Source organism: Dermacentor andersoni, chromosome 2 (assembly GCF_023375885.2).
Source record: "Dermacentor andersoni chromosome 2, qqDerAnde1_hic_scaffold, whole genome shotgun sequence".
Lineage (NCBI taxonomy): Eukaryota > Metazoa > Arthropoda > Arachnida > Ixodida > Ixodidae > Dermacentor > Dermacentor andersoni.
Genome location: NC_092815.1, coordinates 30,259,201 through 30,273,468, shown reverse-complemented (window position 1 = coordinate 30,273,468; position 14,268 = coordinate 30,259,201). Strand labels below are relative to the sequence as shown.

General features: G+C 42.5%; 1 protein-coding gene across 2 annotated transcripts in view; it reads right to left on the bottom strand.

The window, feature by feature from the left end:
* Positions 1-517: 517 nt before the first annotated feature.
* The window catches only part of LOC126542489 (ras-specific guanine nucleotide-releasing factor 2-like), a 402,122-nt gene continuing 388,371 nt past the window's right edge, over positions 518-14,268 (bottom strand). For both annotated transcript variants that reach the window (XM_072286375.1, XM_072286374.1), the window contains 2 exons: positions 12,200-12,461; positions 518-9,948 (listed from right to left, as the gene is read on the bottom strand). In XM_072286375.1, the coding sequence (XP_072142476.1) occupies positions 12,303-12,461 (159 nt within the window). In that variant the 3' untranslated portion in view covers positions 518-9,948; positions 12,200-12,302. The remainder of the gene's footprint in view (positions 9,949-12,199; positions 12,462-14,268) is intronic.

The following is a 14,268-nucleotide window of genomic DNA, read 5'->3' as shown; positions in this document are numbered from 1 at the left end:
GCCCCGCAGTGATTACAGGCCCCTTTGTATGTGTGCGACTCTAGGGGAGAACCCTTTTCACAAACTGTGCGACTCTAGGAGAGCACCCTTTCCGCGAACTGTCCGACTCTAGGGGAGACCCTTTCCGCAAACCAAACAGGACCCGCGGGTTGCTGCCAGAGGAGGCAAGCATGTACAACGTCGCCTAGGAGAAAGGATCAGCAAATTATCCCCGACCAGACTCGGTGCATGTCACGTGACGTTGACGTGAGCAAGATCCCGCCTACCATTCTAGCGGGCCTATTTAAGTGGCCCCGCAATGTTTTATCCATTCATTCTTTTCTATATCCTTCACCAACCATTGAATAAACAGTGCAAGTTTTGCACTAGAAATTGTCTCATCCTTGCCTGGTCGCCATGGTCTACCGGACGCTTGCAGCCTGCCGACAACGCTACGCTACCCAATAGTAACGCCGGTCTAGGTTCGAGAAACAGGCGTCGCAACAACAGCCAATTTTTCAAGAAGAGCAACACAGTGTCAGCTGAAGCAAAGTAGTTTTACTTTTCAAGGCGTGACTTCACAGTGGAATGTACAGTCATGGAAAGAGGAGGAGAATACGATGAACATTGTGCATTTCGTTATGCATTTTTCATTCAGGACAGTCAACAGGATCAAACCCAAGTCAGTTTTCTAAGTAAACACAAAAAAAAAAGAAAGGAAAGAGAAAGGGACAAGCAAGTAAGAAACACGAACAGCATTTCAACTAGTACTGGTGTGATTGTCACAAGACAAGAATAAAATCTGTGCAAGGAAATGTTTTTTCAAAGGACAAATTCCATGGAATGTACATGAGGTTGCTTATGATATACCAGCTTGTCCAACAGCTGCACTGATACTCAAGCAGGGGTGTGAAACACTGTTTGTTACAACTCAACTGTAGAGGCTTTTACACATGATGGCTGTAACCCTTGAAATGGTGCTAGCAGATTTCAGTCAAGTGCACCTGCATACAGTTCCCAAAGAGTGGACACAAAATCATTCTTGTTTTATTATGAGAACAAAAATTGCTAAGGAAAACATGCTAAAATAGAAGTTTCTGCTGCTGTTTTCATGTTGATAACTAAATTTTGAACCTGCTATTTTATCAAATATAAACGATGGTCTCATTAGGGCAATCAGTTTTCATTGTAAAATGGACCTTTCTCATCATGTGAAGTTTGAATTTTTGAAATGGTGTTAGCCGTGTGTAGGCAAGCTGGAAATATGCAAGCCTTATTATGAAAGGGAGAGTAAGTAGGTTTTGTACTGAGGTGGGCATGACTGTGATATCAACACACTTTAGAGATAGGCAATTTTTTTTTCATTGTTACAAGTGAAAGACAAAATGTAGGGCAAGAGGACAAGGGTAGCACAGATGTCACAAAATCACTTGGAAATACACTCAAGTATCAAAAACAGTGTGCTAGAACCAGACTTCAGAAATGAACATAAAAGAAGAGGTCATGGATGGCAATGCTATAGGTACAGACAATGTTAGTGCTATGACAGGTCATGTCATGAGAAAAGAAAATGGAAAATAAACCAACATGAAAAGTAGGTACATATACATTCTCGAGTTGCACAGAGGCTTTCAACCACCACTTGACAGTAAATACAGTTTCTGACACTGTACACATAAAAGAAGTGGCGGGAAATGTGAGAGAGCTTTATTTCTCTTCAAAAAACATGCTTTTGGGAAAGGGGCACGCCTTGATGTGGATGGGGAGGCCATCAAAAGTGGAGCAATGAGAAGGAAAAAAGCATCTGCTGCTTGATCGCGTTCGTTAGTTGTAGTCTGTCTACATTTTATGTTACACTGCAGCTCGCTTGTGTACACGTATCTGCATGTATGTAGTACTTTCGTGTGGTGCCTTCTCTGTCTGCTTGCCTCTCCCCATGTTTTTTTTCCCCTTGCTTGGAGTTTTGGGGGAGAAAAGCATTAAAAGCTTTCTCCCACAAGCCCATTTATCTCTTGCAGGAAGCGTCTACTGCTATTGGCCAACTGGCCTGTTAGGTTGTGAGCTTTTCGAAGCATCCTAGCTACATGAGTATCGCAACGGTCACACGAGGGTGAATGAGGTGTTCCACAAGCAGACGTACGAAACAGTGACGTCCCTGGTTTTTTTTTTTTTTTAGTTATCTTTAAAACTAAAATGCTGCATTTCGGCATGATGTGTGGTGCACTAGTAGGCGTAGGCTATAGGTGTAAAATAGAGGGAGGGCGGGCTGTACGTGTAAGCTGTACAGTTGTTTCGCTCTTCTTTTTTTGTATGTCATGTGCACTTTTATCTGCAACTATCATGAACGCCATCTGAGCACTGTAAATAATAGGAGCCTGGTTGAACAGTTGGTGCTCACCTTGATATGCCTTCCAAGAAACATGGAATGGTGCAAAAACCAAGTTACGGGCTTTTTTGTGGACAAGTGACTGTTTCATTTTAATGACACATGCACACAATAGGTTGCTGCTCATAACTTGCACTGAGCTCTGAAGAATAGCATAGTTTACTTTAAGTGTGTGAAAGTCTAAGGTTCTTTCAACTGACTCTTTGGTAAACCTGTGATAGTTTATAATGGTAGATAGCAGACACAGAGTATACAGCTCTCAATGATCATGCTAATACCGACTGTATATGGGGCTCGAAAGTTCAGTGAGAATGTTGAACGAAAAAACAATAATGGTTATGCTGAAGCAACATTTTTTTTTTTTTACTTTTTTGCAAAGAGTGCAAATGGTATACAAGCAAGAAGGTTAGTGGCACAAATAACATTGCGTGTCCTTTTATGTCATTGCCGCGTTGCGCGCAGCCGCTGTTACTTTCAGCATGCGCGAGTGATCGCGAGTCCAGGCTTCTAAAAAACTTTGTGCCCTCTTGAAATTGTGTAGAAAGCACAACCAAGATAACTGTGTTTCAAGATGCTGCTGCTGCCTACAGCTTCCTCTGTTGATGGCTACAGACCTTTCAGTTTCATTTGTTTACCTATATTAAGATATTGAAACTGGTGTTTCTAAGAACTGATAATTTGGCCAATTGATGTAGCAAGCTATGGTTCAGTAACCTTGCTCTTTTGTGCATGTAAAGGGAGCCATTATGTGTTCAAAGCTTTGTGCATGTTACGGTTTTGAAGACAGACTAATAATCACTAAATAGCCATGAACCTACATAAACGAAGCACTTGAAATCGCAAGGACAGTCTCTGAGATGACTAAAAAATAAGTGAAAATAATACTGCTGGTCAAATCAATCTTATATTCTGTTTCAGGCTTATTTAACATTCCTGCATTAAAATATATAGCGTGCTTCTTGACCTGAAGCTTTCACGCTAATCAGAGGCATGTGATAAACAGCATGGAATTACCTCAAATATCATGGGAGACAAGTTGTCTGCATCAAGTTCACAAGGTGGCACTGAGACAGTGCACACTCTAGTTTAATTTAATTTAACTTGCGGGACTCTTCATCCAGGACATCCTGCACAGTGGGCTATAAGGGACCTTGGTAGTGTAGGGGTACAGGTTAATTTTGCCAACTGAAATTCTTTAAGGTGCACCTATATCTAAATACACTAGCTTTTTCTTAATTTTGTCCCCATAAAAATATGCCTGCCGCAGTGAGCAATTCAACCCACCCTTATTGATGCTACATGTTCTGGTAGCTGCTTTTGTGTTCCTCCTGGAAAGCCTAGCTAATTGGTTGTGCGTCAAAATAATTTCGTCGGCACACTTTATACACTGTACTTTTGTTACCCACAAACAAGTTAGACAGCATATGGAATGCATCAAAAAGCTATGTTTCACCTGCACTTAAAAGCCTAGTGCAACGAAATTTCAGGCTACATATAAAGCCTAGTTTTGGATAGTGTAGGTATAGAGTAATTTTACGTTTGAAGTACAAGTGGATGCATCACGAAAAGCCAGCAAGAAAGATGCTTTCGACACTAAAACCGAAAGAGAAAAGGAAAAACGCCATTAGTACTGCTTGCTGGAAGTTGTGCATTACACAACACATTAAGCCAGCGTGGTTAGGCTGGGCCAGCAGCTGCCCACAGCACGCTGAAAAATCTCTGAGGAAACCTGCCGCAATTTATGTCATATCTGCTAACCACCAAGTGCATGCATTGCCTGCTTAGGTGCTAGTCAAAGGCTGCTAACAAGAAATTAGGCTATTACCAGCCCTGCTACATTGCCAAAATTGCATCGGTAGTATACTACACTACTCGCTTATAATGAATTCAATAAAAGTCAAACTTTGTTGCAATTTACCTTTAATATTTTGGGCCATGTATTTGCTTAAAGATTTCTTCGCTTTATTATTGTTTTCTGGCTACTGTTCTGATCATGGTTTGTGTTTCAGTAGATGTTTCCACCAAGTAGAAAGCCGAGAACAAGCAGATATGTGCGGTCTTACCTGCCCTCTCTCACGAGAAGCGTTAGTACTTAAACCACTAGGTATGTTTGAATGTGCTTGTATCAACGTGTGTAGTAGAACTAGTGGAGTTGCAATCATCATGAAGTTATATAGTGTTATATCATTCTTGGCTCATCTGGCTATCAACATGAATTAACCTCTTTTGAACAGTAACATACCTTAACACTCTGCTGATATGATGACCACCATGAATTGCACGGTGCATGAAATCCAACAATGGCACACCACCAGTGGCAACAGTATAGTAGTGGTAACAAAACATATTTGAAATGTTCAACGGCAAAGATGAGAAGCCTAACTGCCCTCTTAACAGAGCTATATTTCGATTATGTTTATTGAGTACACCCAGCGAGCATGTGCAGAAACTAGACTTTGGTACGCTGTATAACATCTCAGTGCTTCTCAGAAGGCACCATCTTCCACGGTGGTGACGCGAAACCAATCCAAGTTTCATTGCTGTGTTTTCGAGAATTCTCGTGTCGTGGTTGAGCAATGCCAAAGAAAAAGAGGATGGTGAGATGTGCAAGTTTCTTATATGTACAGGGATGCCCAGATGTACAGCAATAGACAATGTCACATTCATCCCACAAAATTGCATTTCCACAAAATGTTGGGAAATCGGACAGTCATCGCTCACAGGAGAGAACCTCACGTCTCACTTCTGAGCAAGTTCAGAAGCCGCAAAACAGGAAAAAAATGTAACAGGGATAACAGTATTGTGGATTATGTACATGTAGCAGAGCCTTAACTTCACGGCAACGGTTTGCCATCGACAGCAGCCCGATCACCCCTATTGCATCTGCACAAAAATCTGAATGATCGGAAACAGCACGGGTGCCAAGTGGCGTGACCCAGTCTTGGTAAACAGATCCAACATTTTACTGACTGCCCCTTTGAGCTGAACAACAGTGCCCAATAAAATACATTCTGAAACGTTGTGTCTGGGAAGCATTTTACTAAACATGATGGTACGTTGGGTAGGAAAGTTGTTCATATTTGCAACAGCTGAACTAACATAATTTTTTTCTCATGACTGGTGGTTTTACTGGGTCATACTGCTTAGTACCTGATCCCATTTGGTGCGGACACAGTTTTGAGCTAGCTTCCATTCCTATCTCTGCAGTAGGAGGCTCAAGCGTCTAAGCTTTGGCGTCATCTAAGGAAATCGTAGCCTTTCAGTGATGCATTGGCAACTCTTTGAGTTGCACCAATAGCCGTTGTGCCTGCGCGCTTGTGGCGCAATAGCAGCGCTGCATGGTGCAGCGGTTGCATGGACGCCTATACCACTTTGATTTACGCCCTATCGTTGTGGAAGTGTGAGAATGTGTGTGTGTATGTGTGTGTGCGCGCGTATGTTTGTGGTAGCCTTTTTCCTTTCTTCTCTCTTTATATGCTACTGAGAAGTGTTGAGCCGTGGCCCAGAAAGAAAAGATAGTAGAGCACCACACATGCATGATACAGTGTAGTGCGAAGCTCTATCTTTTCTACTACAGCCCTTACTGCAAGTTTCCTCTAGCCATTTCCTGGCTTTCTTGCCAAAGCAAAACTCATCCTTCATCACTGCATGGGCCCCCAACATTATCCTGTTGCGGTTGAATGTAGTCTTGTGTCATTAACAATCAACACTAGATATATCTTGCAGTGCACAGAGAGATTCATGTCGCTGGAGGAGGTTGCTGGGAAAAACATCTATGGCTGCACGTAGACTGTGCTAATTCTTTTTGTTGGGAACTTGGAAAGCAGAGTTTATGTGTTACCATTGCTCGCGTAGTGGGAGCTCGGTTAAAGCGGTTGCGCTTTCAAGGAACGACACAATGAAGATTCACTGCCTCACTAAAGCATACCAACATGCACATATACTTTGCAGGATGTCTCAACAAACAACAGGTTTATATATAGCATATACATCTCTGTGTATACTTTCTCCAGGTTGCCTAGAATGTCATTGACGTCAGCGCAATATGCAGTAAATGCAGACATTAAGGTACTCTAATCCTTGTACAGCACACTGCATTTGGAACATGCGAGATCGTATTAGTGTGTAGCTTGCATGTTTATAAAATACTGTGAGGAACATGACGAAGGATGCTGGAAAGTACAGCTACTTTGTCTTTTGTCATAGCTGCATCTCTCCGCACAAAGACTGATTTGATTGTAAAGGAGCTCTTAGCTTTTTGGTGGCATTTTCAAGGTGCTGGTCCTAAGTACTAGTTTCAGAAGCAGCAGAATTGTGCGGGGATAATGCAGTGCTGTCTTTTTATCTAATGAAGTGCACTCGTGTTATTTAATAATTACACATTATGCAGTGTGGTGAAAGGCTTTGACATATTGAATCACTCATGCTTATTAGTTGAAATTTGACAACACTGGTTAAATTGTAATGGTGGAATTTTTCATGCAGAGTGGAAGTACATGGCTGTGAGCTTGATATATTGTGCATGTTATTACCTTAATTGTGTCGCATCTCACTGAGCGGAGGACCTTTCAGGTTCTTGTAGCTCTAAAGCACATCAAAAGCCAGGATGTGCTAAAAGCCCCAAAGTGTGCAACTAGGGTTGTCAAGTCTGTAGAGAGATTATTTGTGCAGTCATAATCTCCCATATTTGAGGAGCTTGCACAAGCGCATTTAATACACACCTGATTTTTCTTTTAGACGTGAACAGTCACGTGTTAAAGTTTTGTCCTCACCTGTATTGAATTTGTTTGTTTTGTGCTGTGGTTGCAGTTATGTGCATGCAGGAGTAAAGTTCAGAGTGCCATGAAACTTGTCAGATGCCACAATCTTGGGTTCCTAATTTTGTAATCTTTTGGCTGAAGAAAGCCAGCCTCTCTTCTTATGTTTTTTTGTCAGCAACAGATGTGCCACTGTCACCTAATAGAACAAACTTTCCTTTTTTTTTCACATCTTGGACTTAGTAGGATATTCATAACCTTTTGGTTTGTTTTCCAATACTTTTTACGTGAGCCAACTATAGTGAATACGCTAATTTACCACAGTTGGCTCAAGCAAAAAGTTTGGTTTTCTATGTGCACATTTATTGTGGAGTTGCTGGTAGAACTTATATGTGCACTTCTTGGTTCACTCATGTCTTTTTCTTTGTTTTCACTCATGTTTTTTCTTTTATCAGCTCTCCAGAGATATCTGGAGACCTCTAATTCTAAGGGGCAAATGGTCATAGCGACATGTGGTCAATAGCAACATATGGTAAGCCTTCATATTGCAAGCTGCCATTAAAATTTTCAAGAATGTTCGCTTCTGGCAATATTTGACATCTGCTAATATTACTCCAGCCTGTGTTTTGTTTGGTTTACATAAAATGTGCCAGACTTTAAGAATTGAATAGCATTTTTGGTTAATGATCCTGTTATGTAAATTTTAAAGGAACACTAGACTGAAGGACTAAGTTAAGATCACCCTATCAGAACTTCCTTTCATTTATTTGGCGAAAGAAAAGAGGTGGCTAAATCATGGGGATGCTGATGAAGGAACTTACCTTTTGAATGTCATGTCAAAACTGCAGTTCTGATTAATATTGGGTAATGTGGTACTTTCAATATTCTTGCGTGATTAAGCGCCTTTTGTGCGGGTAAAGTATAGAAAAGTCACATTTGTCCTCCTTTAGTAATCATTTTTTCCTTAATAAGCAATCAATCATGTCATGAACAAATTACATAATGTCAAGGGGAGCTGCTGTCAGGAGTACCTAAGTCACATCTCTGCCCATCTCATTAGCGTCATTTCTTGGTTTAGTATTTAAGAAACCTATAGTCTACCACTTTGGGAGCACTGGCCAAGGACATCTTTTTTTATAGTGGACTGCTGTCCAGTCTATCAAGCACTGCACACGTCGCTTGCCTCTCGGACACAGGAATGCTCAGAACTCCACACAGAAGGCTATATCTGGCATTGCTCTAGTTGGTTACATATGATAGACTTTTGGAATGCTACCACTGCATTGTTGTTTAAGCAGTTTTACTTCTTTATGTTCCTGTCTCTCTTTTCCTATCATGCTCTCCCTGTTCAAGGTAGCCAATCAACCAGAACTACCTCTGATTGACCACTCTGCCTTTCTACACATCTTCTCCTACTCTGCAGTCTACCACTATCATTTATCTTGATAACTGTTTCTATAATGTTTCTGTATTGAAATTTAGCAAATTTTCAACTCTTCAAAGAGACACATGACATGATTTCTAATATCTGTTTGTTGCCTTGTGGCGGAGTTGTAGAGTACAGTTGTACGTATTGTGCCCACATGTCTAAGCTGGTCACACAAGAGCTTTCTCTCGGCTATTAGGAAAGTGCTTAAGATATAGAATTTCAGTAGGGCAGTCTTATGTGTGCTTGTTCAACTCTGCAGGTAGCAATAGAGACGAGGCAGACAGGAAAAACGTCTAACAGTAAGCAAATGGCTGCTAGCCAGTACTTCATATGTGTGCTTTTGTTAGCATCTACACTTTCTCCCGGTTCTTGTTTCACTTGTTGAATGTTTTAGCATCAATTAACGTTGGCCACTGGTTTTGTTGACTCATTTGCACACAGGCACTGCCTTTTGTTGGTGTGATCATTACCATAATGAAAGCTATTAGCATAGCTTAGAATTCCAAACACCAGAAAGCTAACAAGACATTTTCAGATAATGCAGCAGTAGTTTCGTTTTCATCTAGCAATATTTATATGAAGATGCAATATCCAGCTAAATGCAGGTCATGACCACTTCGAGAAAGTAGTTATGAGCCTGACAGTATATAATGGGCTAGAAATTCTACCTCTGAAAACATGTTTCATTTCTTAAGTCCCAGCGCATATTATGTGGGTCCTTCAGCATAGTGATTACAGATAGAAGCTTTTGATTGTTGCCCCTAGTGCTGAGGCATTTCTATGCAAATAACAGCCACAGTACCATAGCAAAAAATCTGAAGTGTTTGAGAGTCGCTAGAAGCGACGGCTAGGGTGAACAAGACCCTCCTGTGCAAAAAGTCTGCTTGAACTTCACATAGCATTTATCTTGCATACTACTTTGGCTGAGTCAGCACAACAACATAAATGTGCTCCAAGGTCTGGCTGCTGCTGGTCTCAAAACAGTGGCTGCTTGTTGCTATTGACCTCTGCCATTTTCATCGGTTCCAAGCTGTGGATCACGTAAGAATTGGTTGACAATGTATGATAAAGCATGCAAGAAGAACGTAGTCACACTTGTGCACCAAGGCGCTTAAACAGAGCTCTTGTGTGACAACCATTGTCAGTCAGAGGGATAAGGTGCAGTGGATATGTGCAGTATAGTTACACGTAATGGACCCATGCGACTAGGCTGGCCACACAGTGCTTTCTTGTGGATGTCTGAACCTCTTGGATTGCATCTCTCTCCAGGGGTAGGGCAGTGTCAGGCTTGCTTCTGGAAGGAGGCACGTGGAACTTGACTGGTGAAGTTTCAGGCGGTGCGCGAAGTCTGCTGGGCTCCACTGACCAGACCCCTGTGGGTAGTCTCGTTTGTGCTGCTGAAAATCGGAACCGAAAGTGCAATAGATACCAATATCAGTCCTTGTTGATATTGCTGCCTGTTTTACTTAGATGTGCTCTGCTCCCTTTTTTAGCAAAGCAAGGTATCTTCTCTCCCTTGTTTACCTCGCATTACGTAGCCTGATATGTTGTATAAGGACAGCTATATGTGATTTTGCAGAATTATTGATGAACTACCAACAGAGCTGTCACACTTTCCCACCAAAGAGAATGATGCCACCATGACACACTGCATCCTCTGGAAACTATTGTGTTCCTGTGACATTCTTGTGACATTATCTCTCCTCCTCCCCTTCCACTACTTACTGCATTATGCTCTGATTAACGTGCTCAAGTATATATCTGCGATTTCGATAATTCAATTTTCAATGTCAGCATTGGCTTCTAGAGGGATTAATCTACATCTGCGCAAAGTTTAAGCCAGAAATCTTGATTCCCTTTTCTTATAGCTGGGGGGGGGGGGGGCACATCGGGCACATACCCCTCTTCCCCCGAAATTTCTGTGTACCAGGATACCTGGTATAAAACGACCTTTAATGCAAAGCATTCCTTGCCTCATACCAGGCACATTGCGGTAGGTTTCTGTCTAGCCTCATATGGGGCGTCTTCAATTAAATAAAAAAGAATTACTTGTCCGATGGTGAGATTCGAATCACCTCACTCTACGCTCTACCCATTAGTCCACACATACATGAATGCATACATTTCTCGCAACAACTAGAGCTTTGGGACGATTGGTGCATACGTCATGTCACATAGCAACAAGTTGCTTATAAAAGCGACCGTGCGCCAGTTTTTGCTATCCATCCCTAGTGGTAGCTAGCGCTTTGAGATGCTAGGTGACATCTTCAGCAGAGCGCATAGTCTGGTCTGCACAGACCGGTGTGTGCTAGCAATTTGCACACAGCTGCTTATTGGGAAGGCTAGTGCGTGGGCGCACTACGGCCAACGTCATAAATGGAACATCGCTTTCCCCACTCTTCTGTAAAACTGATTTAGTGGAGCGTAAGGGTGTGGCCACTTGGCTTCTTGGCCATTTTGCAACCAGGCTGATAGCCCGTTGCTCACCTCTCGACAAAACGCACATCAAAAATGTGAAATCTGAGTGGAACAGAATGCAAACGACACTGCTAAAACTGTCTATAACTGCCTTTGGGATCAGCCAAAATTTTGCCAGTCACCCATGTTGTAACGGAACTGGCTGTAACATTTACTGGAATCGGTTGTCATGCTGTTTGCTGTCATACTAGCATTGCTGTCGAGCCATCCTCGTTGTCATGCCGTCGCTGTGCCTCTGTCACACTCGCATTGCATCACATGTTAAATTACATTGCACATGTGTTAATGTATGCAGACACCACTACACAGTTGCTCGCCTTACATGGACACATTGTGCCATGTGGAACTGTGGAAGCCCACACGGGGCTAGATAGCCAGTTACCCGCAAAATGTTTTGCACGACATTGATTCTCAACGTTTGGTTCTGAATAATATTTTTATAAGTTGTCTTTTACAGCTTCTGTGAAATTAAGAAAATAAGGTGAGTGATGCTTTGGACTCCAAAAATTCATGGATAGTAACTTTTTTAGTGACCTTGAGGGCTTGTCAGGTAATTCACTGTTCTGATCACACTGATTTTACATTCAAAAACGAGTTTCACAGATGTTCATTCACGTGTACAAGCACTTAAGTGACGGGATACACATATTTGTGATGGTCAACGCTGTGGTGTGGCACAATTAAATATTATTTGTTTTAGCATACCGTGATGTGGATTTTGCTATCGCAATACGCAGCTCCGCGCAGCTGCCTAGTACGAATTTTTAACCACTTGCGGAGTTTGCTTCTCCAGGACATTGAAATATTAGCTCCCCTTATGCCACCCTACAAAGGTCACTGTACTTATATATACGAATGATTGTCAGGGCATTTAATTTTCTTAATGATAGCAAACAACTGTGAGTGGTCTTAACTTGAGTGAACTTTTATGTCAATGAAAGCTTTCTTGAGGTCTCCAGAAGTTCACTCAAGATTTACTGTATGTAGCACAACTGTGATACCTAATGTTGATGTCAAAGGTGGCCAAGTAGTAGTTAAAATTATTGTGGCTAACAGGCTTCAAAAATATTCACTTTGGTGCAAGGCAGCTAAGCCTAACGATTGGGGCCACTACACATGCATGAGATTCACTGTAAATGGGTTGTCTCGAAAGAGTGAAGTGTGGCTTACCGGTGCGCCTATCGGGAGCAATCCTGCTCGGGGGTGGTGCGCGGTGACTCTAGGGTGAGGGCAGTGGGTCCCAGGTGATGAATGGGGTGGTGGTGAGGGGTGCTCACGAGGATGGCGTGGTGGTAGAGGCATAGGACGGGGTAAACGGTGATGCCGTAACCTTGGTGCCGAGCCGGGACAGTCGTGGCTCCAAACACAGGCTCAGCCGGTACAGCTCTTCGTCGGGCATCAGCCGCCCTGGGTCCAGCAGGTAGTTGAACACCTACAGTCGTCAAGTTCCAGGTTAAGGTGGCGCGCCATTCTGATGCAAAAGCATGAAACGGCCCATTGAACGACAAAGCCGATGTCTGTAGCAGAAAAACGGCACCTAAATTCCCATTGTGACGCCACATCATAAGCGTGCCTCGACGGAGCAGAGTGAGCGAATCGGAACACTTGCTGCTGCATTAGCGCTCCAGGTGTTGCGTGAGAGGAGACGGCATCGCCACGACGCCACATCACCAGCACACCTTGACGGAGCAAATACAGCGACACGGCACTGCGGGGTGAGACGGGTTGTTGTTGGCGAGGCAGCCGCATGACGCATATGTGCGGGTGCCGCTGTCTCGCTCTCGGAAGCCCGGTGCGCGGCTCACATCTCTAATAATCTCTCTCTCTCACTCCACTGGCTTTGCTGCTGCGCGCGCCTGCCGGCCTTGGTGGTCGCTGCTGCTTCCTCGGTCTCTCGTCGTAGAGGACGTCGGTAGCATGCGGCGTCGTTGATTTCTCAGCAATATCGTCCAAATTATTCTGATCTACAGCCAACGTGCTACCATAGAAACTGTACAACAACAACAACAAAAAAGAAAAGATAGAGAGAGAGAACGTGCCAAAACCACGATCTGATTATGAGGCATGCCGTAGTGGGGGACTCTGGAAATTTGGACCACCTGGGGTTCTTTAACGTGCACCTAAATCTAAGTACAGAGGTGTTTTCGCATTTAGCCCCCATCGAAATGCGGCAGCTGGGGCCGGGATTCAATCCCACGCCTTGTGCTTAGCAGCCCAACACAAAAAAGAGAGAGAAGAAGAAAAAATAAGAAAAATTCGCACCAATTTAATCACAAAATTTGATAACATATCCTGTAGCAAAACTCGAAAACATTACTCACAGCAGAAAACTCGAAGGACCGCTCAGCAGCGTTCAATTGGACATTAATCCTTTTGCATTCACCACTCATTCACCTCTCAGATATTTTTTTTCACCAACTTTATGATGCGAGTATTCAGCATTCACAGAACCCCATATCAAACCGGCCCGTCTCCATCTTCCCTCTATTAGATCACCCCCTTAAGGTACAATCCAAGTTCGCCCATAATAAACTTCTGCATCAGTAACCACTATGCCTTGTCATCAACCATTGCAATGAATAAACTGCCAGCTTAAATTGCTGCCAAGCACAATTGTGAGGCATTTTTAAATAAATAAAGTGTTTGCTGCACACTGATATGTAACAGGGTGTTGATGAATTGTATTTGTCATCTTCTATTCCCAGTTTAAAAATACTACCATGGTGTTTCATGAGCGTAAAATATTTTCTTAATCTGGCATATATGCTTTAACTTCATTAGTACACCAGTCTTGCCTAAATGTCTTCTTCCTTCTTGTGTAAATGCTTCCATAACAGATTTTGCATAAGAAGCATTTAGGCATTATCAATATCTTAAGTTGACAAGTAACAGTATTAAAATATTTATTTCAATGCTGCAATAATCTTTAATGAAGCAGCAACGCAGAGCATTAAAACAGTAAATAGAGGGGAAAAAGAATTTGTAGTTCAAGATTTGTCACTTCTTACACTCCCAAAGCCACATTCTTGTTTGTTTTGGCATGAAGACGCTCGCTAGTGGAGCTTGTAAGGTATCGTGAACTGATCAATAAATAACTAAGCACCACGAAGTCAATTACTGATTGAAAATATGTGACAGGAAATTAGAGCCTCACTGCTGATATACCTTATGTTGTTTACTTACATGCTACAAAAAATTCTAAGAAAAGGCGTAAAATGTGAATCTTGAAGGAACGCAGC